Genomic DNA, 25,876 nt, shown 5'->3' on the forward strand with positions numbered 1-25,876 from the left:
GTACAGAGAGGGGATCCTGGACATGCGCAGCTGTGCCTCGACAGAACAGCATGGGCAGGGCGAGGGTTGGAGAGACGGAGAGCTGTCATGTGAAGGATTGTGTAGGCTAATGAGAGCGGAGCAGCTGGTGGCTGAAAGCTGCGCCTGCGGGCGCATCGTCGTTCTTAGGCACCCACGTACATGCTAGGAGATAGGCCAATATCGGCGCATCTCCCGCTTGCCCCGATGTCACCGTGGATGCTGGCGCTGGTGGTTTATCAGCCTGTGAACAGCCCGCGAACAGCCCGCAATGTACCCGCGAACAGGCCTCTGTGTGCAACGGTAGCCTCGCGCGCCCTGGGGAAGGTTGCTTTTTGCCCGCTGGGCCTGTCACGGGCGGCGGCGGGCATTGCTTCACCAGGGCTGCATGCACGATTGGGAATATGCAGGTGCGCTAGCCCGCGGCCAAGTGGGGCCTTGGTTAGGCCCAAGAGAGATGATTGTGCGACCGATCGACACGCACCATCTTGTGCCAGCTGGGTGTGTGATGTAATCCAGTGCTGAGTCGGCACTCCTGCTCCCACTCCCACTCCCACTCCCACTACAGCACGCCTTTGGCGCCGCCCCGCCAACCTGCCCATTGTCTGGGGTCCGCGGCGCCTCTACCCCTCCATCGCGTCATGATATCGGCCTTGGCTCACGGTGCTCAACTGCCGGGCTGGCAAAACGAATGGTATTGGCCTCCATCAAGGTACATTCATGGCATTCATGCATGCTGCCACTCAGGCAATGTAGTACAGTGCGAACGCGCCCATGTCGACACAGCGGGCCCTCTACTTGGACTTGCGCTTCCCTTGGTTGCGCGGTCGGTCTTGCACAAGGAACGTGTGCTTGTTCCTCTTGTGCCTCGTCTTGTAGCCTCCCTTTGCCGGCGTTCCCCATGGACTGACGGGGTGCACGTTACCCTTTGATTTACCGCGACCACCACCGTGCGGATGGTCGGCTGAGACATGTTAGCATCATCCTGCGAACCATGGGCCCGTCGGGGCTCGGCTACTGACCTGCGTTCATGGCAACACCACGGACCTCTGGTCGCTTTCCCAGCCACCGTGACCGTCCAGCCTTTCCCAGCGATGCGAACTGTGCCTGCGGGTTGCTGGCCACGCCAACGGTACAGCACGCGTCGGCACTGACCCTGCGGATTTCGCCGCTCTGTAGTCGGATGATGACATACTGGATCTCTGTGCCGCTGCCCTTTTCTACTTCCTCCTTGTTCACGATAGTGGCATATGTGCCTGCGCTACGGCAAAAGACACCTCCGCCCTTGGTCTTGGAGCCGACGTTGTAGACCTGGGAGCCCAGCGGCACCATGTGGATGGGCAGGCAGTTGCCTCGAGTCGCCGTCTTTGCAGCCAGCATGCCGGGATCAATGCCTCCGCCCATGCTGGCAATCAGCTCTTTGGGGATGCCGCTTCGGTAGCTCTCCACTTCGTCGCCTGCCCTCATGCCGTCGGCAGCGATAATGTACGACTTCTCGCCCGTGGCCAGGCGCGTGAGGAGGGCCAGGTGTGCGCTGCGGTTGGGGTCGTACTCTATCCGCTCCACCACATGCTTGCCGGGCAGGTAGCGCTTGTAGTCGACGATGCGTATGCGTCGCTTGTGGCCGCCGCCGCGGTGCCTGACTGTGACCCGTCCGGTGTTGTTCCTTCCGCCCAGGTGCTGTCCCTTGCGCGCAATGGTGAGCTTGAGGTACGGGCGTCCCTTCCACAGGTGGTCGTTGACGGGCCGCTTGAGGTGGCGCAGGCCGGGCGTGCGAGGCTTGTATGTCCTCAGCGGAATGAACCTCTCCTTGCGGGAGCCTTCTTGTTTCAGCACCGCGCCGTCGGCGGCGACCGAGGGCTGTATCGAGGGCGGCGGGTTAGTGTCCATGGCATGGGCCTGGGCGTAGGTGCGGGCGCAGCGCAGGGCGCCGGCGAGCCGCGAGGGCTGGAGGCGACATATCCGGGGCTGCAGCATCGTGTCGTCGAGAGCCCCGGGTCAATTGAGGCGTGACGGTGATGCAATGGACGGGCAGCTCGATGGCGGGCGGGCGGGCAGCTGCTGGCCGAGCTAGCAATAATTCTCCCACCGGCCGCAAGCGGACTAGCGCAGACCGGGGTGGGCCGGGACCGCCTTGCTGCTGCACGGCGCGATGTCCCAGCAACAACCAGAGTCTGCTCTTGGTCCCCTCCCCCCCCATCACAACAACGTCGCCGTGCTGCCCTCTGCCTGCACTGCTCTGCTCTATCTACACTGCACTGCTCCTCGTGCGCGCCCTCCTCTGCAGCTCCACGGCCCGTCCTGCGCTGTCCCGACCACCGCCGCCAGAAACACGCGTTGCGTCGCGGGATTCTTTCAGGTACGTTTACTGACGCGCCGGTGGGGCGTGCACTGTTGCGCTCTGCCAGCCTCGACAGCCATTTTGGCGCGTGGGACGTGGACGGCCAAGCTAGCCGCCCTCGCTCAAAACACACAACATAGCCTCTCTGCCCTCCCACAACACTTCCCTGGTGCGCTCCTCCTCCCTCGCCCTCGCCCTCTCCACTTCCCTTCTTGTGCACGTTGTAGCTGGACCTCTACCCCGTCCACTCAATTTGCTCGCCGTCGCGCTCCTCCGGTTCGTCTCCGTCTCCCACTCGAGCCGTCACGTCGTCGTCGCCGCCGCCGCCGCCGCTGCGCTCCGCATCGAGCGTGTCAGGTCTGTCAGCATTCGCGAGCATTCGTCGTGCTGCTGCCCGCCAGCTTGGGCTGCACGCTCGGCGCCCGTCGGTGCTCGCATGCTGTCGGCCTACGTGCCTCGGACGCGCTCTGCTGCAAGCTCCACCGAACTTTGCTAACACGCCCAAAACAGTATATCACAACAAGTCACCCATCCGCCATTACACTCTGCACTCCTACTCGAGCACCTGGTTACCTCTTTAGCCTTGATCAGCATACATAATATTGCTTGCAATGCCTCCCGCTGTATGTCGCCGCTTTCATCCCGTGTATCCGCCGCGTCGTGGGCACATGGACAGCTCGAATACAGCTTACTGACACGTCCTAAACAGGTTCGATCTCTGCGGCAACGCGCCGTCACCAACGAGAACGATGAGAATGCCACGACGACACGCTTGACGCGTGCAAAGGCGGCCAACTTGGGCGCGAACGAGTCGGCAGCCGACGTCCCCAAGAAGGCTCTCCAGACAAAGAAGTCGACTGCTACTCTAGGCGCCAACGGTGCCGCGACGCGAAAGCGCGCGGCCCTCGGTGATGTCAGCAACGTCACAAAGCAAGACGGTCTTGCCGCCAAGGACGGAAAGAAGACACTAGCCACCAAAGGCCAACTCTCAAAAGCAGCACAGCCCACCAAGGTAGAGAAGACATCGCGGGCCAACTCGACGCGCTCCATCCTCCAGCAAAAGGACAAGAACTCTGCATCCGATGTCAAGAAGCGCCAGGCTAGCGGCAACGGCATCGCTGGCCAGCCAGCCAAGAGGCGCCCAGCCGCTGCAAAGCCACTGAAGGAGGAAGTCAAGGAGGAGGTCAAGGAGGAAGTTGAGGAGGACAAGGAAAAGGAACAAGAGCAGGAAGAGGAGGACAAGGAGCAGGAAGAAGAGAACGTGGAGCCGCAAGAGAAGAACGTTGAAGAGGATGGCGACAAGCAAGTCAAGGGCACAAAGAAGGACGTTGCAGAGGCACCCATCACAGAGGTCTTCTATGACGGCCCTGATCTCGACAAGGAGGATGTGGACGACCCGCTCATGGTGTCTGAGTATGTTGTTGAGATTTTCGAATACCTCAAGGAGCTAGAGATTGCGACCATGGCCAACCCCGACTACATGGAGAGCCAAACAGAACTCGAGTGGAAGATGCGCGGTATTCTCGTCGACTGGTTACTCGAAGTTCACACTCGCTTCCGCCTCCTGCCCGAGACTCTCTTCCTCGCTGTCAACATCATCGACCGCTTCCTGTCGACCAAGATTGTGCAGCTCGACCGTCTCCAGCTGGTTGGTGTCACTGCCATGTTCATTGCGTCCAAGTACGAGGAGGTGCTCTCGCCCCACGTGCAGAACTTCCGCCATGTCGCCGACGATGGCTTCACCGAGGAGGAGATTCTCAGTGCCGAGCGCTTTGTCCTTGCTGCCTTGAACTACGACCTAAGCTACCCCAACCCCATGAACTTCCTTCGCCGGATATCAAAGGCGGACAACTACGACATCCAGACTCGCACTCTGGGCAAGTACCTCCTCGAGATTGGCTGCCTGGACCACCGCTTCCTCGCCCACCCTCCCAGCCAAGTTGCCGCTGCTGCCATGTACCTTGCCCGTCTTGTCCTCGAGCGTGGCCCTTGGGTAAGTCGACGGCATGTTGGCAGTACTTGGATTATGCTGACGTGACCAGGATGCTACACTTACACACTACGCCGGCTATAGCGAGGAGGAGATCCAGCCTGTTCTGCAGCTGATGATTGACTACCTCTCGGGACCGGTTGTACACGAGGCCTTCTTTAAGAAGTATGCCAGCAAGAAGTTTTTGAAAGGTAAGCATGCACTGGCTGGTCTTGTGTGCACTGTCGCTGACATTTGGTAGCATCCATTGTTCTTCGCAAGTGGGCCAAGGAATACGTTGCTGCTTACGGTAACGCGCTCCAAGAAGAGGCAGCGGCTCCCTCCAAGACCAAGAGCCAGCGCTAAGGGAGTTTGTTCTTGTTAGGCACTTCCGGTCTCTGGCTTAGGTGTCGCAAAGCTATTCATTACCGCCATGTTGGGAACGAGTAGTGATTGACGAAGTTCGGGTCCTGACCGGGAGCCAAAATTTACGATTGCATCCAAGCCAAGCTATTCATGTTTGCATCTTGGCTAATACCATCTTCCGGTCGGCGTTTAATACATGGGATGCAAGTTGGTTGTTCACTTCTCTGTTGGTTTTTTTATTGACTGGTCTCTTTGGAATGGAGTTGTCGGCGTTCATCTCCTGTCGAGGGAGGCGCAACGAGGGATGTTTGCCTTTTCTTTTTTTTCCCCACACATCACTCCTGACTTCATTTCTCATAGCGGCTCTGGATACTCGCTTATAGCATTAGCGGTTGATATACCATGAATGGTATGATATGGTAGAGGCTATTCCTTGGTGGGACGTGCATAGCGTGTGGCTGTATATGCGGGGTAGGGAACAGGGTCACTGGCACAGGACATGTGAGAGGGTACGGTCAGGGTGTACGAATAGTGTAGATGGGGCGCTGTTTCGCGTCCAAATGGAGCAGAAATTTAAATGACTCTCTGTCGTGCCTGGGAATCAGTGGTTGAGCCTATTACAAGGCCAGTCTGAAGTCTGGCATGCTTCGACGTCGCGTCATGGTTACAGATGACAGGCCCTTGAGCTGTTCCCAGCCACATTTTGGTGTTTCGCGTTCCCCCACGTACTTGCTTAACCTCGGCGCCGCGCTTTTCGCGTGTGTTGCGCGAAGGCCCGCGTCCACGGCTCGAAAGCAACACGACACGTCAGAGGCGTTTTTATGCACACGCCGGATATTCCCTCAAGCACGAACACGCCACGTCCAGACCGCGCTTTCACACACACACGCACACACACACACACCGTACGCATAGGCCATGGGTTGGTGGGCGAAAAGCAAATCAACAACAACAACAACAACAAGACAATAATAGCCGGCTGGACCGGCTAACTAACTCCCCCCAGCCAACCATGCACGCCGTCATCGAGTCGCGTTTTCCCCGCCCCTCCACTTCTGTCTGTCTGTCTCACTCTCACTCTATCGAATCGAATCGAATCGAATCGGTCAACTTCTCTCTCACAAACGCTCATGTCCGCCTGAGATCACTGCACCTTCTGCCTCGGCCCAAGCATCGACGCTATACCCTTTTTATTCAGTCCATCGACAAAGAGCTGACTGCACTGCGATCGCAGCGTTTTGGAGCACGTTTGCTAGAGGCCTATTTACCAACATTGTTTAAGATTCTATTTTTTTTCTTCTTTTTTTTCATCGGGCTTTCTTCACGTTGTTCTTGTTCCTGTTACTATTACCATTACCTTGGGGAATCGGGTTGTTTTGATTGGGAAGGGTGTGTATGTGTGTGTGTATATGACAACACAACAACGACCCGCGGCAAATGTGTGATTGGTGAAACTTTAAAACGTGACTTTATTTTTGGGCTGTTGGTTGTACACGACGCGCAGGAAAACGAGCGACTATCGACGAGCGACTGCGACGGGGTGAAGAGAGAGAGAGAGAGAGAGAGAGAAAGAGAGAGCTACCTGGATACTGTGCACGAGAGATCTCTTGTGTAACCTCTGTCGGTATTGGGCGCTTCTTTCTTTTTCTTTTTGCCAATTACGACTTCCTCCACCGCTCAGCTAGCTAGCCAGCCAACCAGCCAACCAACCACTCGGTCAGCCAGCTACCCCAGCTACCCCAGCTACCCATCCAGCCAAGCACACACACCCACAACACACCCACATTACACAAACCAACCCTCGCCAACCATGCAAGAAATAGACGTCCACTACCCCCCAGAAGCCTGTCCCTTTTGCACCATCGCCGCCGCGCATCCCTGTCCCCCGGACCTCAGCACCGCCCCGGCCTCGCTGTGGCGCAGCGCAGACGAAAAGCAGCAGGATGAACTGCACAGCTGTGTTCCTGCCGACGACGAGACGGAGCCGACTAAAACTAGTCCGAGCAGCTTTGTCGTCCTCAGAAGTAGAGATGTGGTGGCGTTTTTGGATATTCTGCCAATGACGGGTGGTGAGTTTTTTTTTTTGCCAATCTTTCTTCCCCCCTTTTTTTCTCTTCTTATCTTGTTTTTGTATTGTTATTATTGAAGTGGATAAGTTGTCATATTGGGTGTGATAGGCCTGGTTTGGAGTCCTTTTGGAGAAAGAGCAAGGAAGGGGTGTGTATATGATTTGCTTGATGATGGTGGTGGTACACAAAAAAAAAGACCCAGATACAACACGAACATTACAGAAACAAGGAGAGAGAGAAAAAAAAAGCTAATACCCTTTGGTTTCTTCCCCAGGCCATTTACTCGTTACCACGCGCCAGCACAAGGTCAAAGTCGCTGAGATGGAGGCGGTGGAAAGTAGGGAAATGGGTAAGTTTTCTCTTCTGTTTTCCTCTATTCCATTACCTTGCACATTGTATCTACGACAAAGAACCTCGCATACAATTAACCACTACCTGTATATGAATTAAGATGTTACTCAGCGCTAACATGATGATTTTTTTCTTTCCTGGCTGAACAGGTTTCTGGCTTCCGATTCTCGCGCGAACAGTGGCAAAAGTCACGGGTGTAACGGACTATAATATTGTTCAGAATAATGGTATGTTTCTCTTCCTCGTTTCTTACCTTCCATCTATCCATCCATCCATCCATCCAATTACTCCCCCCCCCCCCCAATTTCTAACATTCAGCAATAATACAGGCGCAAGAGCCGCCCAAGTCGTACCCCACGTGCACTTCCACATCATCCCGCGCCCCGCCAGCATGCCCGAGATCAAGAATAAAAGCTGGACCATGTTTGGCCGCGGCCAGCGCGACGACCTGGATGACGATGAGGGGGCTAGGATCGCGGGCGAAATGAGGAGTGTGTTGAGGGCTGAGCTGGAGAGGATGTGTGTTGGTGAGGGGGCCAAGTTGTAGGTGTAGTAGTGTAAGTAGTGTAGTGGGTGGGTTAGTTGTGTGTGTGTATGTGTATTTTTTTTCCCAAGTATGATGAAATATGGATATGAAGATTGAAGACGTAGCAGAGAAGAAATAAGTGGTGGTAGAGTAATAAGTGGTAATAAATGAGTAGATGGCAATTAGTATTTCATTATTTGATATCATCCCAGTATTGAGTGATATGTTTTTCTTTCTCTCTCTCTCTAAAGGAACAATGCTTAAGTTCTGTTTGCAAGCCATATATCAACAGCCACATTCGATATGTTCATTTTATTACAAAAAAGCAGGGTATCATTATTCTTTCTTAGATCCATTTCCCCAACTCATCTCAAGACACATGCAACATTTCATTTCCGAATCACTGGCTCTTCTTTGCCTGGGCTTTTGCATCCGCAGGTACAAAGCGCTTTCGCACGGCCTTGATCATCTGGTTGAACCAGAAGAAGTTGAGCATGCTCAGCGCCGTGTTGCCAACCAGATACACACATACCAACCACATGGGTAGATCGCCAATGGAGCAGTTTCCTGGGTCGTCGAGGCCCATGCTGCTGTTGTTTGTGCTTGTGGCATCGCATTTCTGGGTTTCCAACAAGGAGCTCATGGGGTCGGCGTGGGACATGGTCAGGGCCCTGTAAATGTCCGAGTAAATCATAATGGACTGGTAGGTTCCCCAGACGATGCGGCAGCCGAAAAAGGTGACGAGGAGCGCAATGCCGTTGTAGAGCTGCAGCTTGGAGCCCGTCATGCCGAGCTTGTCGCAAAACCAGTGGACGTTGAGAAAAGGGGTGGATAGTTCGTAGAGCACAAAGGAGAGACCGTAGTAGTTTCCAAATGGTTTCTGCGCGTGCGTTAGCGAGTCAGTTGGGTGCCTGGGGGGGTGAAACCGTTGGGGCGCAAACTTACAAAGCCAATACACGTTACGGCTAAGGCGCCAATGGCGTGGATCAGCGCACTGGTGCCGGCAATGTTGATGTATTGGGCGGATATCTGGAGGTCCCATAGGAAGTAGCCGGCTGCGAAACCTTGGACCATGCCGCTGGCGGGCGTGTAGCCCCAGAGGCGGCCCCTCCAGTCCATCTCGTGGCGCTGCTCGTCCTTGATGATGACCCACAGCGCGGCGGCGCAGATGAACAGGGCTTGGATCATAGAGACCCAGTGGATGTCCCAGTTGAAACGCGTGCGCTTGTCGAATCCATGGTATGTCTTTGGGCAGACGAGGCGCGACACGGCGGGCGAAAGCACGTAGAGGATGAAGTGGTAGCCGAGGAAGCCAAGCAGGATCTCGTGAACGTGGTAAGGCAGCGTCGTCAGGCCGAGTCTGTCAGCAAACGACTTGGTTGCCTGCACAAGCAGCGATGGGGGCGGGAGAGGATCCCGCATGTTTGGGCGGAGTAGAGTATCGACTAGAGACATGGTATATATCAGTTGCGCTGCACGACGAGAAAAAGGAATCTGAACCACAAAACTGGGCAATGTACCTGATGGCCAGGGCTACATGTTATATAGCGAGGCGGGTGGGGCTTGGGAATCACGACGAGTCCCTGGTGCGTATGAGGTGTCGTGTGTCGCACACTAGATGCTTCGGATGTCTGTTTTACCGCGCTGAGTGCCTGATCCCTGAGTCGTCACATGCGGGGCTTGCGATCGAGCGCCATCGAAAGCTTACCCTGCGCGCCAAGCCGTGGCTACCAAGCTGCCGACTATGCCGCTTCTGGTGGTTTGCGCGCGCTGGGTCGTGGGCTGTTGGCAGTGCGGCAGTGCGGCAGCTGTGTTGGCGAAGACGTGTTTTGCGATTAAAGCCCGAGTGTATTGATGGGGAGGTTTGGCTGTTTACTATACATATCTGAAAACTTCAAGAATGTATTGGATGCGATACTGTAGTCCTGGCATATCGAGTTAGCCAGGCATAGTTTGTAGGCCAGAACTTACTTACTGACCTACCCTCTGCACCGGAGTATTTCTGCCGCCCGTCGCAGGTCCGGTGAGAGGCCATACATACCCTGCTTTAATATCCCCATGCCAGTTGGGCTTCGTGCATGACCAGTTCACCACCCGACTCGATCGATCCTCGCCCGTAATCAGCGTCATTCAGCTGCAAGGCGTTCTCCAGCCGAGGCTTCACACAGCCCATCTTGTAGACGACCCCACGTCTTCGCAAGTCGAGTCGCCCTTCCTTCTCGCACAGCGTTGTGCAGATCACCCTCTGGCCAAGCATGGCGGCGGCAGTGCAAGTCATGCTCCCGAGGCATTCCACCGAAACATGGTGTTTCTAATAGCGGATCACGCGAGCGGGCTGGTGGGCATTCCTCGACGCGCATCTCGATCACGCCGCGACGGCCCCACACGTCACCGCCCGACTTTTCTGCCGGCCTCGACTATCGTGGGCCTTGGCTTCACGTCTGATGGGCAACGAGCACACTTCATCCAAGGCCAGCGCCCCTTTGCGCCCTCGACCCGTGTCGCCTGTCCGCACCCACGCCATACCGACAATGAGCGAGCCCGGCGACGTCGCAGCCGACAGGGCGCACTCGGGCACGCCGCCGCCCGTTGTCGACGCCGCCGCCGCCTCTGACGCGCCCACGGGCGCCAACGGCAAGAAGCGCAAGCATGCAAAGGAGCCCGATGCCAACAAGAAGCCCAAGGTCATGGAAAACAAGGCCATCTGGATCTCCAACCTGCCGCCGGACACGACGGCCAAGGAGATTGAAGACGAGTTCTCGCGCTTCGGCATCATTGACAAGGGCGCAGACGGCCAGCCGCGCATCAAAATGTACATGGACGAGCAGACGGCCAGCTTCACGGGCAATGCCATGGTGATATATTTCCGCAAGGAGGCCATTACCAATGCCGTCAACATGATGGACGACTACGTGCTGCGGCCCGGCGACTACTCCAACGGCACCATTCGCGTGGAGCCCGCGAGCCTCGAGCACAAGAAGGAGCGCGACGGCGACAAGATTGCCGCCAAGCTGACGCGCAAAGACCGAAAGGCGTCGGAGCGCAACCGAGCAGAGTTGAACCGGTAAGTTTCCTGCCGTCGACGCTGCATTACATGACTAACGCAAAACCTTACTCTCGCAGCAAACTCAACGAGTGGTCCGACAACGAAGAAGAAGTCGCAGAGGCATTTGCCCCCAAGAAGAACAAATGGGCAAAAGTCGTCATCATCAAGCACGCCTTCACCCCCGCCGAGCTCGACGCCGAACCAGAAGCCTACCTCGAAATCAAAGAGGAAATGCGCGAGGCCGCCGAGGAATATGGCCAAGTCACAAATTGCACCCTCTACGACAAGGAGCCCGACGGCATCGTAACAGTGCGCTTCCGCGAGTTTGAACCGGCTGAAAAGTTTCTGGCCAATTACCAGGGCAGAGGCTATCAGAGGCGCAAACTCGCCCTGTCACTTGCGGAAGATAAGCCAAGGTTTAAGAAGTCGGCGCGCGGAGAGGATGTGGATAGTGAGGATGAAGCCGAGCATTTGGATCACAGGACCTAGTTTGGGGAGAACTTTTTTTTCTTTTTTCTGATACTACTCTATCTCTCTTTTTTTGGGGGGCTCATCTTCTTTCATGTATATGCTGCGTTTGAATCAGAGTGGGAGAGAGAGAGAGAGGAGGCTGCAACGGTGTAGTCGCGGCGCTAAAGCCGTTGGAATCCACAGTGGCTGGATCTGATAATACCCTTAGCTTTACTTTACTTTACTTTATTTATTGCATGCAACGATCACCCAAGCAAAAACCGGGCCTTGGACACAAAAAAGGCAACACTGGCAAAGAAGTGGAATGTTTTCTTTTTTGAATAGAAATCTCTTTCTGCGTTTTCATTTCCCTATCTGAACCTATTATGAAACTACATTATTGGAGAGAGAAAAAAAAGAAGAGGGAAAAAAGAAAAAGAAGAAGAAGAAGATGGGGCAGAGAGTCCATGGCCTCTGGGATACAGATGCAAAAGTCACCAAAACATTATCCCTCATTTCCACCCTCCCCCACCCCCATCCTCAGCCGTCGTCGTTATTACGATGAGGGCAAAGAAGAGCAAACGACGACCCAAACCTCATGCTTCCCATCTGGTGGTATCAATGACAATCGTGAAAAAAATGTAGAACAGCAAACAATCAAAGGAAAAGAAGAAGAAAGCTCCCACATGCAAAGGTGTGTGTGTGTGTGTGTTGCATCTTTCGCTTCCGTCAAATACTGTGCGTGATGAAGTTCATCTAAAAGATGAATGCAGCGGCAGCGGCAGCGGCAGCAAGTAGGACACCTGCGCTACAAGCCAACTTGGGGGCAGCACCGGGGAACTCAGAGGGCCTGGGCGAGCTCGAGTGGAAGGGGCTGCTGGCGGTGGGCGAGGGGGCAACGACAGTACCGTTGCCAATGGGGTAGCCAGTAGGCATGGCGTAGCCAGCAGAGGCCGGGGTCGAGACAGGCACAGGAGTGCTCGCAATGGGGACGGGCATCGAGCCTGTGGGGTAGCCTGGGGACGAGGAAGCAGACGAACTTGTCTCGCCGTCTGAGACGAGGTGGAAGTTGGCACATCCGATGCGCGTCTTGTTGGCCAAGTGCAGAACAAACGACACACCACCAAACTAAAAAAAAAATAGCTGCGTTAGCAGGGGTACTCTACACATGGTTGGGAGGAGAGCAAGAACTTACGAAAGCCGGGTCGGAAGGCGAGGTCGAAGAGTACAGGTCGACGTAGCTGGCGGCGAATGTGTTGCCTTCAAAGGTTCCGTACTTGCCGCTCAAGTCGCCCGTCTGGCAAATCTCGGGCTTGCTGGCATCGCACTTTTTGTCCTCGCCGTAGTGGTACGGGTCCAGGTGAGCGCCAGCACCCGTGCAGTTGCCGTCGGCCGGAACGGGCTTAGCATGGATGTGGTACATGAAAGGGCCGCCAGTAGCAGGGAGACCAGAAAAGTGAACGTTGAAGCGCACGCCCTTGCCGCCGTCGGCCGTAGAGCCCTCAATGGAGCCAGCGAGGCTGCTGCCGTCCTTGGTAGGCAGTGTGGCAACGTACTTGGCACCAGCAGGGTTGTCGGTGGTGACGGGTGCGTTGCTAGTCTGGGCGGTGACGGCAGAGGCCGCGGCCAAGAGGGAGACGAGGGAGACGAGCATCTTGTGGGTGTTTTGTTGCTGGATTGCTATTGCTGGTAACGAGTGCGTGTGGTGGTCTGGCCGGGCGGGTTAGTGCTTGTGGCGGTGGGAAAGCAGTGCCCTTTGTAGGCAAGGGCACGTGAATGGAATTGAGTGACAAGTGCCAAGTGTGTTTATGTGAAGGGGTACAGGAATCGGGAAGGCGCAACCCAGTGGCTGGGCCCTCAAAGAGAAACAGCAGCAGGTGGATCTTATATTTGGCCAAGAGACAGGAGGGAGAAGAAGCAACATACCGGGTATTAGGACTAGGCAGTAGCAGTAACTCGTGCTGATGAGCAGTGCGAGGGCGGAGGCTGGGGAGAGTGGAGGGCGACAGAGGCCGGGCGTGCAAAGCTATATACAAGCGTGGTGGGTTGAGGCACAGCAGGGCCAGAGGCTGGGTGGGCTGCGGGCGAAAAGGACCGCCCTGCCACACGGCGGCGTCTTTCTGCTTGAAACCATTTTGTTTGTCGTGGTGCTTATGCTGGGCGCTCGAAGGTTTCGAAACGCCAGCACGCATGGGCGCGTTGCTGGCCAATCGCCGCGGGGGTGGGCCTCGTTCCTGGCGCCGGGGCCACCGCTTAGCCCTGGAGCTGTGGGGAATTCCCATCCACCGGCTTTTGCATCTGCGCTGGTGCTGGAGCCTGCCATGCGTCACCCCTCCAGCCCTCCAGCCATCCCTCCTCCTACTCACTCCTTCACACACAAACTCGCATCCTCTCACACCGCGCCGCGTCCTTTTGCCCGCACGCCCGCCTCTTCTTTGGCCCGCACACGTTTGGCTGCCAGCCCGCCCTTGGAGCCCCTCACCGCGCCGCATGCCCAGCTACGCGACAGCTGCCAGGCCCTACTGCCGCGCTAAAGGCTTCCTTCAGCCTTGGAACCCGTCCAAATTTACTCCATACACAGCCGTGCCATGACCCGCTTAGCCCGAGCCCTGGGCAAACCCGCAGTCGGCGCGCGCGAAGATCTCGCGCGCTTGGTCCCTCCATGGAAATAGACCAAACACGTGTTCCTGAAGCCAGCGTTGCAGATGTTTTTTGGGCTGCATCATCCTGAGGCACGAGTTTGAGCCTACTCGACGCTGCCAAAAACAATCCACCCAACGGCAATGACGGCTGCGGCGTCGTGGCCGACGAGATGAGCTGGGAGATTGAGTACAATGTCGATCCAACATTCTTCCCTAAACGAGGCAGGGTTGCGCATCCTGGCTCGAAATTGTAACTTGGACGCCCACAAGACGACGTCCATCACACACACGCACATACCTCTTCTCCCAAGTCTTGCAGCCTTAGCATGTCTCAAGCCTGGCTTTGTGGCGAATCGCGGCACGACACCCACTAGCAATGGTCGGCGCACCCGTCTGTACCAAGTCTTGGCTGACAGCTTCGATATCCCTGTACGCTCGCCATGCTTCTTCCAACCTGAGATTGTTTCCGTCGCATGCATATGATTCAACTACTGTCAGGGTTAGTTGATTGCCGCCCCACATGGGTTTGACCTCTATATTTGTGTACAAGCAACTTGAGTGCTTTTGCCTGAGACATGGCTCGTCCGGCGCCGTGGCAAAGGCAAAGTTTGTTCTTCACACCCGAAATGTGCCCACTGACCTGGTGGGTAGTTGTGTTTGTGTTAGTCGTTGTGCCTACACCGCTACCGCACCTTTCTGCTCCATGTCGATCTACTCTTGTGCAGCACTATGCCTACGTGTCGGCTTATCTCTAGGTTCGGCCAAACCGGATGCGCCATTACCCTCTCCTACCAAAGCCTTTAATCGGGCTAAACGGCCCGCTCCATATTGTTGGGCCAGTGCTGACAACGTCGTGCTTATGCGGCACATATCTTGGTTGGCTTTGTCGACATGGGAGTTGCCCAATCTCGGCTTTCGTTGCTCGGCCTAGAACATGCAGGAACCGCACGACGATCTGTTCACGATTCGCAAGTCCCCGCGGGCAGCCTCGTCATGCTCTTTCCTGTACTCTTCCGGCCGATGCACGTCTCTGCCGCATAAGACTGCGATATTACCTCCACATCCCTGAAATCTCGATTGTACTAGGAGGAGAACGTTGTCTTGGTGTAAGCTGGCGGTGGCGTCGGACTGTATCTCGGCCACGTCGTTATCTGGTTAATGGTACCGAGCGCGGAATCCCATCGCCATTGTTGCCCTGCAGAGCAAATAGTACAGCCTTGGTCGCCTTGTTTCCCTGGCTCTTCAATAGCTCTTTCCCCTCTTCTGCCATCCACGTGGTCGTCAGAGCGTCGTCTTATTCCAGGTCATGCCATATCCAATGTCGACTCCATTAAGGGAGGATAGATCCATTGCTTCTACACGAAGACAGCGTCTACTGGGAACCCGGAGCCTAGGTCCAGATGCGGTTCACGGGTGGCATGAACTGCACCAGAGGAGTGCGAGCAGTAGTTGTAAGTTGAGTGACAGCAACAATTCGACATGTATGCTGAGGCAAGAAACTCTATTTCGTCTGTTGAGGAGGAGGTAATCGTTTAAAGATGGGGAGACACAAAGGGTGGCCGGCGCATGTTATTATGTATGTATTATGCGCGCAAACTTGCTCAACCTCGCAGTGCCGCTTACCACGTGTATTCCGGCCCCCCTTCTTGGCAACCAGTATAGTTTCTCGCCTGCGGAAACCGACAGTCTACTATATTGTCCTGGGCATTGATCTGCTAGTCTTTCCTCGCTCAACAGCATTTTGGTTTGTCTGCCTGGCAGATATCCGAATGGGTTTTCTTCACGCAGAGCTTCGACTACGTAGCTCTGAACACCAGTGCACGTATTGAAGTCGAGCTGCAGAGCAACAGTCAGAGTTGGTGGCTCACTGGCATGATTTTCCATTGGAAGCCAAGTGAGGCGTGTGCAGCCATGTTCGGATATGGGGAGCCGCAAGTAGTAGGGCCAACTCTGCTGGTGAGAGGACAGACGGAGAAATAGACTGCAAGTTATTCAAAAGACTAAGATGAAAAGTACACTGCATCTTAAATACGCGCGGCTTGGTGAGCATTTCTACAATAAAGGTGTTGGTTGCTGCTAAAGCTGTATATTGAATGTAATCACGTACCATGCATGAATCACGTGTTCCGCATACTTACTCAGGGGCCCAAATCCCCAGAGAAAAAAAGCTCAACAGAAAGCTACTATGATTGGCTATAACAAAATCTGCCAAGATAGTAGTTGTAGGAATCTCTCTGTCTTGAGTTAGTCGCGCCAAGGCTATCTATTCATACAAGCAACATCACAACGACCAGGCCAGGCCAGGCCAGTATTAAAATGCATAAGCCAGAAAATATTCATCGCTAAGATCCCCTCTTATGTCCCTGATCGTACGAGCTACGTACATATATCCTACCATCCATCCATACAACAAGCTTCCGGCGCCTCCCGGCCCTCGGGGTTCGCGGATAAGTAAGGTCCGCAATCAGTTGTCCGAAGGGCTCCTACTTAACCCCCCCCCCTTTTTTTTTACAGGAGTGTATAGTACTGTGTATCGTATCACCTAATATTCAGGAAACTTTATCAGTCCCAAGATGATAAAAGTAGTAGAGCTAGCACTGATAGCCATTAGATGGGGCGTTATACTTGGCATAACCCCCCCCCCCCTTGTGTGTTGCTAGGTGAGATGGGTGAGATGGGTTCCTAGTGGTGGGAGATTTTGGGAGTGCTACGTACGTACATTTATCTTTTGATAGGGCTGGTTAGCTTCGGATTTATGATCGGAGGTTCCCTTCTTTTTTAGCCGCGTAATCATGCGTCAAGTACTTACAGGAGGTAAGCATTTACAGGTATTTATATCAACTGATGAGCTTATTCCCTCTAGTCAATCCAAAGCTTGATTTCCTCCTACTAAGTACTTACTATCCTCCCCCGCCCCCCCTTTACTACGTATATTCCCATCAGTAGCAATAAATTAACTAAACCTTTTACCAAGTAAGTAATACATTTTTATTGATTGCGACTGGATTGTCGAGCTAATAGGGTTTGTAGGGTTCCATACACAGCGATCATGCGGTTCTTCTTCAACGTCTCGGTACTGTACATGGGGTGTGTGCTGCTAGGGTCTGTGAACGCTCATGTACTGCCTGCAAGAGGTATGACTTGTTTTCCACAACACACGCACATACATACATACATAAATACACTCTCTCGATATATATCATCTTGTTCTAACTTGGCTACTAGCTCCCCAAAGCCAGACGGGCTGTGCTGGATGCCATAGCAATTGCGACGGATACTCGACTCCGGCTGAACGTAGCAGTTGTTACGGAGGGTGTCCTATATTGTTTGGCGATTGTTGAAGAATAGTGTCCATATCGTGATGGAATGTTGGTGTGCGATTTAGGGGTCTTTGGCTAAGCTGCAGAGGCATACCTAGGTTAGGCGGCGTATGATTTGGTTTTTTATTTTGAAAAGTTGGCATTAGCGTGGATGGGTATTGTGGTGGAGAGACAATCAGCTTAGGAAAGAATCTAGGATATGGATTATGAATTAGGACGAAAACTAGACTCGAGGAAATATATACGAAAGATCGGTCTTGAGGACTGTGTAGTTGTTCTGTATCCTTGGCAGCTCTATTTGATCGCACGGCTTAGGCTCCGCATACTACAGTAACACCAAGTCACAGGTTTACATAACACTCGTACGCCAAAAGGTATGAGATTAGCGCTTGATTTAGCTAACAAGTACTTCTCCCCTACCTTTCCTTTTGCGTGGTATATCCAACTAACTTGACTATAATCTGCAGCTAGCGCTGCAACGATCTCCCAAGCGTAGCATGTCCGTTTCGGCTCATCTTCAGTGTTGGAAGCATGCCGTCCAAGAACAACACATACGAAACCCTTCCACGACACAGTTTTCTTTTTCTTTTCGTCTACCACGGCCTTATGCGACATACACGTGGTTGCCAATCCTCGGTATACGTAATGGGGGCGCAGCATGCGGTTGACATGCACTAAAGCAACTTTGCATGCAGGCGCCGCGCCGCGCATGGCATGTATGTACGCAGTAGCTACAACAAGCTGAAGAGAGTCGCATTTGGGACAAGGTCGCCAAAAGAACGGGCGCAAGTAGGGAAAAAGATCATCAGGGCATACAACGGTCGGCGGGGCCTGAGGTGTGTGCAGCTGCTGGCTGCAGTGCGTCGGGCCTGGCGGTGAGCCAATCAGACTATCTACGTCACCGTGCCAACGGATCACGGCTGGGCAGACACACTACAGCCACACCGGTCTTCATACCCTCACCCACAAGTCTACCTTGGCCAAACCATACCGTCTTGCCGGCCCGTATTTCTTCCCACCGCTGTCAATTGCGTACGCGTAGCCGGTGCCATACACTTTGGTTCCCCGCCCGTTGTCGCTCCATAGCTCGTACTCCCAGCCATCTCTATATCGATAAACCCAACCGCCCCAGCAACCTCCATCGGTCCCCCACGACAACACCACAGCCCTTCCTGGCGCAAGCCGCACCTCTCCTCCACACCACGTCGTCGACCCCGACCGAGTCACCTATTCTGCCAATATGCGCCCCTCGCTCGCCCCGGTGCTGCTGGCGCCTCTCGCCGCCCTCGCTGCGCCCGACGTCCTCGCCAACTTTGAGCCGGCCGTCGCAGGCCAGCAGGCCAATGTATACGACTTGATGCCCACGGCCCCGCCACAACTGAACCCGGAGCTCCTCAAGAGACAAGGCAACGCATGCGCCAACAACTACTTCAATTGCGCGGGTCTGGGAGCTCCGGGACTGTGCTGCCCCCGAACAGCAGTCTGTTCAGCTGACCAAGCTGGCCACGTAGCGTGCTGTCCCCAAGGCGCCGCCTGCACAGGAGCCCTCGGCGCGGGCCGCCCCACGGCAACGGTACCCTTTGTCACGGCGACGACGACCAACGGCCCCTTTGTACAGCAAACCAATGGCGCGAACCACGGCAGCACGGTACAGAACCAATTCTACCCCTTCCCGTACATACCGACAACTTACAAAGACGCAGCTGCCTGCTCGTCCGCTTATACAAGCTGCCAGAGTGATGCTGCAAGTTGTACAAGTGCTCTTGCCAATGGCGCCGCTGGTATAACCATATCCGCTCCCAATGGCGGGGCCACCATTACCGCCATTCCAAGCGTCGGCCTTGCGTCGGCCCAGAGCATCTGCTCCAGCCTCAGCAGCCTGGGCTGCTCCCAGTTGACTGTCGAAGCATGCCAGGCCTTTGACGGAACCCGGAATGCCGCTTGGCGCGCCCCCTGCCGCGATTACATCATGACGGCTGGAGTCGCCCTGGGCATTGCAGGACAGCTTCTGACATGATGGAGTTGAAATGCCGCTCCTCCTTCGTTTCATGTCGATACATAATACAGCGAGGGGACTTTTTTCTTCTTCTTTCGGTTTTATCCCAGAGACTTTCTCCACAAGTGTTCGACTGGAACACTCTCGGTGATTCCTTAGCCACGGGTTTGAGTCGCTTTGTGTGAGACGGAGTCTTTTCATCCTGTAGCATTTTTGGCGTTTTTATTCCGCACCTATTCTGTTTGTTTGTAAACAAAAAAGGGGGTGGAGGTAATCTATCTCTCTACTTTTTTTTTCTCCCCGTTTTCCTTTTTTCCGATTTCCTTTTTGCGAAGTCCTCAGCGGAAATCACGTGGCAATGGTCAGATTACGAAATACCAGGATGAAGAGACAGAGAAAGACAGAGAGAAAACGCAGTTTATGCCTTAGTTAGCCATGTAGTGTACGTTGACATGTTTTATGCAGAGTTTTTTTGTCGGTAATAAAGTACACGGAAAAGAAAACGAAATAAAAAAAAAGTTGACCGGTTCATACTTATCCAGTTTCTCTGTCTCTCTCTCTCCTCAAAAGTCTTTAGTTTTCGTATTGCAAAAGTCCACACACACACACACACACACACATGTTTCTTTCTAGATATTTGACAGCATTGGAAAAGGCTAGTGCGGAGAACCAGATTGTCAAACATGTATCATGTAAGGGAAAAATATGTGTTTTTTTTTAGGGCAGCGGGGTTAAGACAGCATTGCATGGATGGCATACATAGGTCTCGTGTATTTCATTACTTACGTCAACTATCACTATCACCATCATCACCACTGAAAAAAAAACAAGGAGAACAATAAAAAATCACAAAAATAATCAGACAACAGCATTACCAATATTGCCCCAAGTCCCCCTTTGATTCAAACGCCATTCCGCGGCTCAACAGCCCTCGGAACCACATCATCGGCATCCAGACTCTCCCTGTTCCTCTCACCAACATCCTTACCAAGTTCCTTTTGCTTCAACTCCCAGCTACCAACTCGCTCGTGTCCCGCCTTCTTGACCGGATCCTGCATCATTCCCGCACCAGCAACAGCGTCACCACCACCAACGAGAGGAGGAGGAAGAGGAGGAGGAGGAGCATCTGTAACCGGCATCGCAGCACCGTTCTGCGCAAGCGCCAAATCCGGGTCTGACGCCATTTTCGCGGAGCCCTTGAAGCCGCCGAGTGTAGCAGTGGTAGGCTTGTTGCGCTTGAGGAAATTGAGATTGGGGGTTTGCTTGTGCACGCGGTGGAAGCGCAGACCGGCACAGAGCATGAGGAGTGCGAAGACGAGTGCTGCAACGACGAGCGTGACGACGGCGCCGATGACGCCTGCGACGGCGGGAGCGAGGGCGTTGGCTTTGGCGTTGAAGCCGCGGCGGTCATCATCATCATCATCATCGTCATCGCCTTTCTTCGGTCTCCTGCCGCCGTACGGTGCATCTGGGAAATCGGGTCTGGAGTCTTGGACGCCGGTGCAGAAAATGGTTTCGCTGCTGCACATGTCGCACCAGTGTGCCACGCCGCTTACAGCGATGGCGGCGACCAGAGGCTCGAATTCCGTCCATGGAATCTCCGTGTTGGAGGGCCCGTTGCCGAAGACGGGGTAGGCGGTGAGTTGGGGGTTGTTTTGTGCGGCGGTGGCATTGTGGAAGGAGAAGCGGACCCAGAGGGCGGATGGGTCGGTGGGGATCTGTGTGGCGTCGGTAGTGGTGGAGTTTGAGACGCTGAAGAGCTCGAAGATCATGGCGGAGCTGTAAGACGGGATAGTCCGGAAGTAGGGGGATTGCGTGTCTAGGCGGAGCAGTGCGGCGAGACTGATCATAGCGTCTTCTTCGCCAAAGTACAGGGACAGCGGTGGTGAAGGCGTGACCAAGGCGCCGTCGCTCAGGCTGAGTTGCGAGGCGATACGCGTCCGGAACGAGTTGAGCAGGGAGCCTGCGAGCGTCTTGCCGCTGATGGCTTGGTTGTTGGAGGCGCGCGCCGACGAAGACGTGTTGCCGTACACGTTCCACGCAATCTGGTCGGCGAGATAGCCCAGCTGGGCGTAGACACCCGTGAGGTTGGTGTTGTTGGCGGACAGAAGCTCAAACATGGTCGAGTTGTGTGCATACTGGTACGACAGGTAATCATCAATTTCGATAGCAGAGCGCGCATCCCTGTTGACACAGTCAGTTTTATCTAGCATATTTCACAGCTGGGAGTGAAAAGTTCACGCACAAGAACGACTGCGGCAGTGTGCCATTGAACCAGTTCACGTCCAACTTGTCGAACAAATCCGCATTTGCCGACTCCATTGCTCTAAAGTCCTGAGAGCTAAAATAGTTCAGCGCAGCCGTTTGCGCCACAGGGCAGTTCAGCGATCCAGAGATGGATCTCGAGTCTGGGTCTGACTGGCTGGCACTCCGGATATTGGTATACTGGTATCCGCTAAAGGCATAGTCGACAGACGTTCCATCTGCAAGTTGGCCGGTGGAGCTGTTGCGAGGAGGATACAGGCCTTGCATGAAGGCCTGCGCAGACGCTATGAGATACGGCTCGTCCAGTGTCTGCACCCAGATCTGATCATTGTTTATGGTATCCACCGACAGTCCTGCAATGCGCTGGACCCCGAGCCTCTGGGGCGAGTCGCCAGCAATGTACCTGGTTCTGAAGTTCTCGCCAAGCGTGTACATTTGTTTTGCGCCAAGTGCTGTGAGTGTCTGCGGACCATTGCTGAGGAAGGGGGTTCGCTCTCCCGTGCGCACAAAGGCAAAGGCGGCATGTGTACGGTAAGTGGTGTTCTGGGAAGAAGTCTGGGCTGCGGCAACCCATGCTGAAGCCAAAGCGGCAATTGAAGTGCGCACAAACATGGTCAAGTATAGCGTGTTGGATCAGTGTGTGCCTCAACACCAGAGTATGGCGGCGGCGCTGCTGGATAGTGACAGGAACACGAGCGACGAAGCTGAACCTAGGTCACTCCCCAGGTTCCGGATGACATGTCTACTTATTCGTATTGATACCGCGCAGAAAGCTAGTTTTCTGTGCCGCTTTAATACGAACCGGCACGGAGACAAGGCCGCACGTCAGAATCACAAAGTCTTCAGCTCTTGGCTCACGAATATCGAGACTGTCTATTGGTCTGGAGTCTGGGTACGACGGAAATAAAGTTGCTGGTTCATTATGCTGACCAGAGCGGGGTACGATACCGGGCTGCACCACCTTAAGCACACATTAGCGATTCCATTTTCAAGTGAACCAAGCGTGCAGGCTTACATTGATGTACTTGGGTCCAGCCGACCTTTATAGTCGCATGCGTGAAGAATAGGGAGGTCTGCAGTTGCAAGGCGGCCAAACTAGCACGATGGAATATGCGATCATTGGCAGCGACATGTCTCTCGGAGATCGCATCTTACAACCCCTCTGTCAGACGGAGTTTATTGACGGAGTTTCTTGGGTCTTGGTTGCTGCGCCATGGAAAGTACGTAGATGCTACCCTAGTCCTGAGCTGGGTTGACCGTTGCCATGAAGCGGATGGGCGCTATACCGAATGCAGCTAGTACCCGATGCACGTCAACCCTTCTTGACGCCACCACCGACACGCTGGTCAAGGGAGAACGACAAGGCCAGGCACAGTTGAAAATACTATCCTGTATGCTGTGCAACAAGGGACTTCCTTGGACTGCATAGTACCTGCGTGTCAGCCGTGGCTTTGTGGCCGAGCGTGCACAATCTACAAGCCCCATTTTTCACATAGCGCAACGTGTGCATAAACATATCTTGTCACTGCCGGCAAACCAAGGTTGAAATAGGCTTGTCTTGCACACCATCAAGTTTGGTTGCTTGTTCGTTTGACATTAAAATATATATCTCCGCCAACAGCGGGCGGGTATTGCTACAATGGCCTTGCGATGCAGTGGGAGGCCTTGGTCTACCACGCTCAAAATGCCTACTTGGGGTCCTCCATCAAGCGACTGGAACCAGATACACCTTCGTCATCTCTTCAATCGCCATTCTACAGGCTAACCTCAACACGGCCCTCGGCACCTGGCGCACCGCCAGACTGCAGCGAAGGCAGGAGGTAGGTGATGTCATCCCAAGGATGCCTGTAAAGGCCAGTGCGCAGCCTCTTCTGGTCGAGGAAGTGAGCAATCAGACCGATACTTCGGCCGAGAACGAAGAGACCGTTGAGCACACCCATCTTCAGGTAGTCCTCAGCCTCCTCGTTGGAGAAAGCACCGCCGTTGCGGACAAGGTCAACAAAGCAGACCGCAATGCAACCGTCAACGTTGAGGATGAGGTTGTCCTTCTTGGATGTCGTTACCGACTCAACAGCAAGCGCGTAGTCGAGCAGCTTGGTGCTGGGGAAGTTCTTCTTGACGTACTCCTTGACGAGCTCGACACGAAGATCGGGGTTGTTGCGGGACTTGATTCTGTGGCCAATACCAGGGACTGCGACATGTTAGCCATTGAAACTCCGCATCTTGTCACATGCACATACTCAGCTTGTTCTCTTTCCTCATCGTGTCAACAAAGTCACGAGGGCTGAGACCCTTGTCAAAAGCCTTGCTAAACTCCTCAGCAGCGCCGTCGAGCGCACCACCAAAGCGCGATCCAATGGTCAGAAGACCAGAGACCAAGGCACTAATGAGATCCTTGCCAGCACGAGTGGTAATGATCGTGTTCATGGCGCCCGAGACAGCCGGACCGTGGTCGGCAGTCAACATGAGCACCATCTCGAGGAAACGGCTAGCGTAGTTGGGCAGGCGGCGGCGGAACCAAAGCAGCGACATGACACCACCGATACCAATCTCCTCCTTGAAAACGTCGGAGATGGGCATGCCGGCGTACAGAAGCTCCTGGCCACGGTCGTCGGAAATGGTCGAAATGAAAGCGGCAGGCTTTCGGATGAGACCCAGCTCCTGTGCCCATGAGTAGTCAATGGGGATCTTGGGAACGTTGGGCTCGGGCCTGGGCACAATGGTGCCGTCCTTGACCAGCTTCTGGTAGACCTGGGCAAGCGTCTCGGGCATCTCCTCAAACGTCTCTGGGACGTAGATGCCGGCTTCCCTCATGGTCTTGTTCTTGGTCGCCGCAGTCTCGAGCTGAGAGTTGGCAAACGAACCAGCGTGGCCGAATTGGACCTCGGTCTTGAGCATACCAGCAACGGTACCAATGGCCCATGCAACAATGGGCTTGGTCACCTGGCCAGACTTGACAGCGTCAATGACGCGGTACTCCTCAACACCACCGACCTCACCGAGCAGCACAATGACCTTGCAGTCGGGGTCCGACTGGTATCGGAGAACGTGGTCAATGAACGTGGTACCAGGGTACCGGTCACCACCAATGGCAACACCCTCGAGCACACCGTCGGTGGTGTTGGCAATGATGTTGTTCAGCTCGTTGGACATACCTCCAGACTTGGACACGTAGGAAACGGAGCCGGGGCGGTACAGCTTCGAGGCAACAATGTTGTCCATCATACCACCAGTGTTTCCAATCTTGAACGCACCGGGCTTGATGCCACCAACGGTGGCGGGGCCAATGATGGTGATGCCCTTCTTCTGGGCAACGTGGAGAATCTCACGGGCACGCTAGATCACGTCAGTCTTTTGTGCCCGTAGTAATGCGGGGCAGGGCGGCTGCTTACGCGCTCGGGGACACCCTCAGCAATAATGGCAATGCACTTGATCTGGGGGAATTCCATCAACTCCATGGTGGATTGGTAGACGGAACGCGACGAGGCAAAGTTGACGACTGTGTCAACGTCGCTGTGCTTGCCAACGGCCTTTTCGACGGTCTGGTACACAGGCAGCAGCGTCTCGCTGGTTCCCCAGTACCTGATGATTACTGTCAGTCAATGGCCATGCAATGTCGATTGTGGTTGCTTGGCACGCACATTTTGCTGACGAATTGACCGCCGAATGTGTAGATGATACCGGCGACCGAGGGCGTCTTGCGCTTGCAGATGAAGTCGAAGTCGAGCATGCCCTGCACGGCACGGGGCTGCAGTCCGCTGTTGACATGTTGTTAGTCGCGTGCCCTGCTGCAGCCTTTGTGGCGGGGTGTGTGTGTCTGTGTGTATCTTACTAGACGAAGCATCGTGTCTTTGGGTGGAAGAGTGTGTGGGCGGCCGGCGGGCTCATTGGCCTCGAGGGCGCGGCGAAGCGACGGATGTTGTCGTTGGCGGAGAGGCCATCGCTCCCGCTGGGTGGCGCTGTAGAGGGCATCGTGGCCGTGTGTGTGTGTGCGTGGGTGAAGCTGCAGTGTGGTTCTGGGTGGGAGAAGAGAGTCAGTAAGGCCCGGCTTCTTGTAAGTGGTGCAGCTGCAGGCAGGCAGGCAAGCGGTGCAGGCGGGCTGGGGGGACAAAGGGAAGGGAGGGGAGGGGAGGGGAGGGGGAATTGCAAGGGAGGGACGAAGGGCAGGAGAAAAAAATGCACCGACAAGCTCGCAGGGCCAGGCACGCGGAATGGGGCGGGCTGGAGGGTGGGATGGAGCTGGAGCGGAGTCGGCGACGGCCAGAAGAGGGACGGCTCACCTTATGGGTGCAATGCCGGGGCGTCAGGCAGCGCAGGAGACGGAGTTTGACAATTGGGGAGAAGAGGGCGAGGAGGGAACAGCGAATCTTTCCGAAGTTTGGGCGCCCGCTGCTGGCGGTGTTGAGCTGGAGAATCCCTGCACAAACTAATTCGCTGCGGCGCTAGGCCCAGTTCCCGAGCGGTGAACGGGACCGAATGTCTTGCACCGCACGCAGCCAACGCCGCGCCTCGGGATT

The 25,876-nt window shown here is 54.8% G+C and overlaps 9 protein-coding genes across 9 annotated transcripts; 4 read left to right on the forward strand and 5 right to left on the reverse strand.

Moving 5' to 3' along the window:
• Positions 1 to 721: 721 nt before the first annotated feature.
• SETTUDRAFT_165607 (uncharacterized protein) lies at positions 722 to 2,032 on the reverse strand. The gene is made up of 2 exons (XM_008032264.1): positions 1,041 to 2,032; positions 722 to 982 (listed from the first exon to the last, which is right to left on the reverse strand). Exons 1-2 carry the CDS (start codon positions 1,993 to 1,995, stop codon positions 813 to 815), a joined length of 1,125 nt encoding a protein of 374 aa, XP_008030455.1. The 5' UTR covers positions 1,996 to 2,032; the 3' UTR covers positions 722 to 812.
• Positions 2,033 to 2,970: 938 nt separating this feature from the next.
• SETTUDRAFT_23404 (uncharacterized protein) lies at positions 2,971 to 4,694 on the forward strand (the record flags this gene model as incomplete). The annotated part of the gene is made up of 4 exons (XM_008031868.1): positions 2,971 to 2,982; positions 3,069 to 4,352; positions 4,402 to 4,540; positions 4,591 to 4,694. The coding sequence occupies 4 exons, from the start codon at positions 2,971 to 2,973 to the stop codon at positions 4,692 to 4,694; spliced, it is 1,539 nt and encodes a 512-aa protein (XP_008030059.1).
• A 1,783-nt stretch (positions 4,695 to 6,477) lies between these two features.
• Positions 6,478 to 7,808, forward strand: SETTUDRAFT_181376 (uncharacterized protein). The gene is made up of 4 exons (XM_008032265.1): positions 6,478 to 6,763; positions 7,038 to 7,112; positions 7,264 to 7,341; positions 7,444 to 7,808. Exons 1-4 carry the CDS (start codon positions 6,505 to 6,507, stop codon positions 7,659 to 7,661), a joined length of 630 nt encoding a protein of 209 aa, XP_008030456.1. The 5' UTR covers positions 6,478 to 6,504; the 3' UTR covers positions 7,662 to 7,808.
• A 177-nt stretch (positions 7,809 to 7,985) lies between these two features.
• Positions 7,986 to 9,113, reverse strand: SETTUDRAFT_165610 (uncharacterized protein). The gene is made up of 2 exons (XM_008032266.1): positions 8,586 to 9,113; positions 7,986 to 8,520 (listed from the first exon to the last, which is right to left on the reverse strand). Exons 1-2 carry the CDS (start codon positions 9,093 to 9,095, stop codon positions 8,041 to 8,043), a joined length of 990 nt encoding a protein of 329 aa, XP_008030457.1. The 5' UTR covers positions 9,096 to 9,113; the 3' UTR covers positions 7,986 to 8,040.
• Positions 9,114 to 10,125: 1,012 nt separating this feature from the next.
• On the forward strand, positions 10,126 to 11,403 carry SETTUDRAFT_122395 (uncharacterized protein). The gene is made up of 2 exons (XM_008032267.1): positions 10,126 to 10,704; positions 10,764 to 11,403. The coding sequence occupies exons 1-2, from the start codon at positions 10,172 to 10,174 to the stop codon at positions 11,173 to 11,175; spliced, it is 945 nt and encodes a 314-aa protein (XP_008030458.1). The 5' UTR covers positions 10,126 to 10,171; the 3' UTR covers positions 11,176 to 11,403.
• Positions 11,404 to 11,892: 489 nt separating this feature from the next.
• Positions 11,893 to 12,790, reverse strand: SETTUDRAFT_97015 (uncharacterized protein; the record flags this gene model as incomplete). Its single annotated transcript, XM_008032268.1, has 2 exons — positions 11,893 to 12,264; positions 12,332 to 12,790. 2 exons carry the CDS (start codon positions 12,788 to 12,790, stop codon positions 11,893 to 11,895), a joined length of 831 nt encoding a protein of 276 aa, XP_008030459.1.
• A 5,548-nt stretch (positions 12,791 to 18,338) lies between these two features.
• Positions 18,339 to 19,115, forward strand: SETTUDRAFT_23409 (uncharacterized protein; the record flags this gene model as incomplete). Its single annotated transcript, XM_008031869.1, has 1 exon — positions 18,339 to 19,115. One exon carries the CDS (start codon positions 18,339 to 18,341, stop codon positions 19,113 to 19,115), a length of 777 nt encoding a protein of 258 aa, XP_008030060.1.
• An 881-nt stretch (positions 19,116 to 19,996) lies between these two features.
• On the reverse strand, positions 19,997 to 21,971 carry SETTUDRAFT_98206 (uncharacterized protein; the record flags this gene model as incomplete). The annotated part of the gene is made up of 3 exons (XM_008032269.1): positions 19,997 to 20,146; positions 20,228 to 21,278; positions 21,340 to 21,971. The coding sequence occupies 3 exons, from the start codon at positions 21,969 to 21,971 to the stop codon at positions 19,997 to 19,999; spliced, it is 1,833 nt and encodes a 610-aa protein (XP_008030460.1).
• Positions 21,972 to 23,113: 1,142 nt separating this feature from the next.
• Positions 23,114 to 25,331, reverse strand: SETTUDRAFT_34911 (uncharacterized protein; the record flags this gene model as incomplete). The annotated part of the gene is made up of 5 exons (XM_008031936.1): positions 23,114 to 23,550; positions 23,600 to 24,695; positions 24,752 to 24,941; positions 25,001 to 25,117; positions 25,192 to 25,331. The coding sequence occupies 5 exons, from the start codon at positions 25,329 to 25,331 to the stop codon at positions 23,114 to 23,116; spliced, it is 1,980 nt and encodes a 659-aa protein (XP_008030127.1).
• Positions 25,332 to 25,876: the final 545 nt, after the last annotated feature.

The sequence above is a fragment of the Exserohilum turcica genome, assembly GCF_000359705.1.
Source record: "Exserohilum turcica Et28A unplaced genomic scaffold SETTUscaffold_7, whole genome shotgun sequence".
Classification (NCBI taxonomy): Eukaryota; Fungi; Ascomycota; class Dothideomycetes; order Pleosporales; family Pleosporaceae; genus Exserohilum; species Exserohilum turcicum.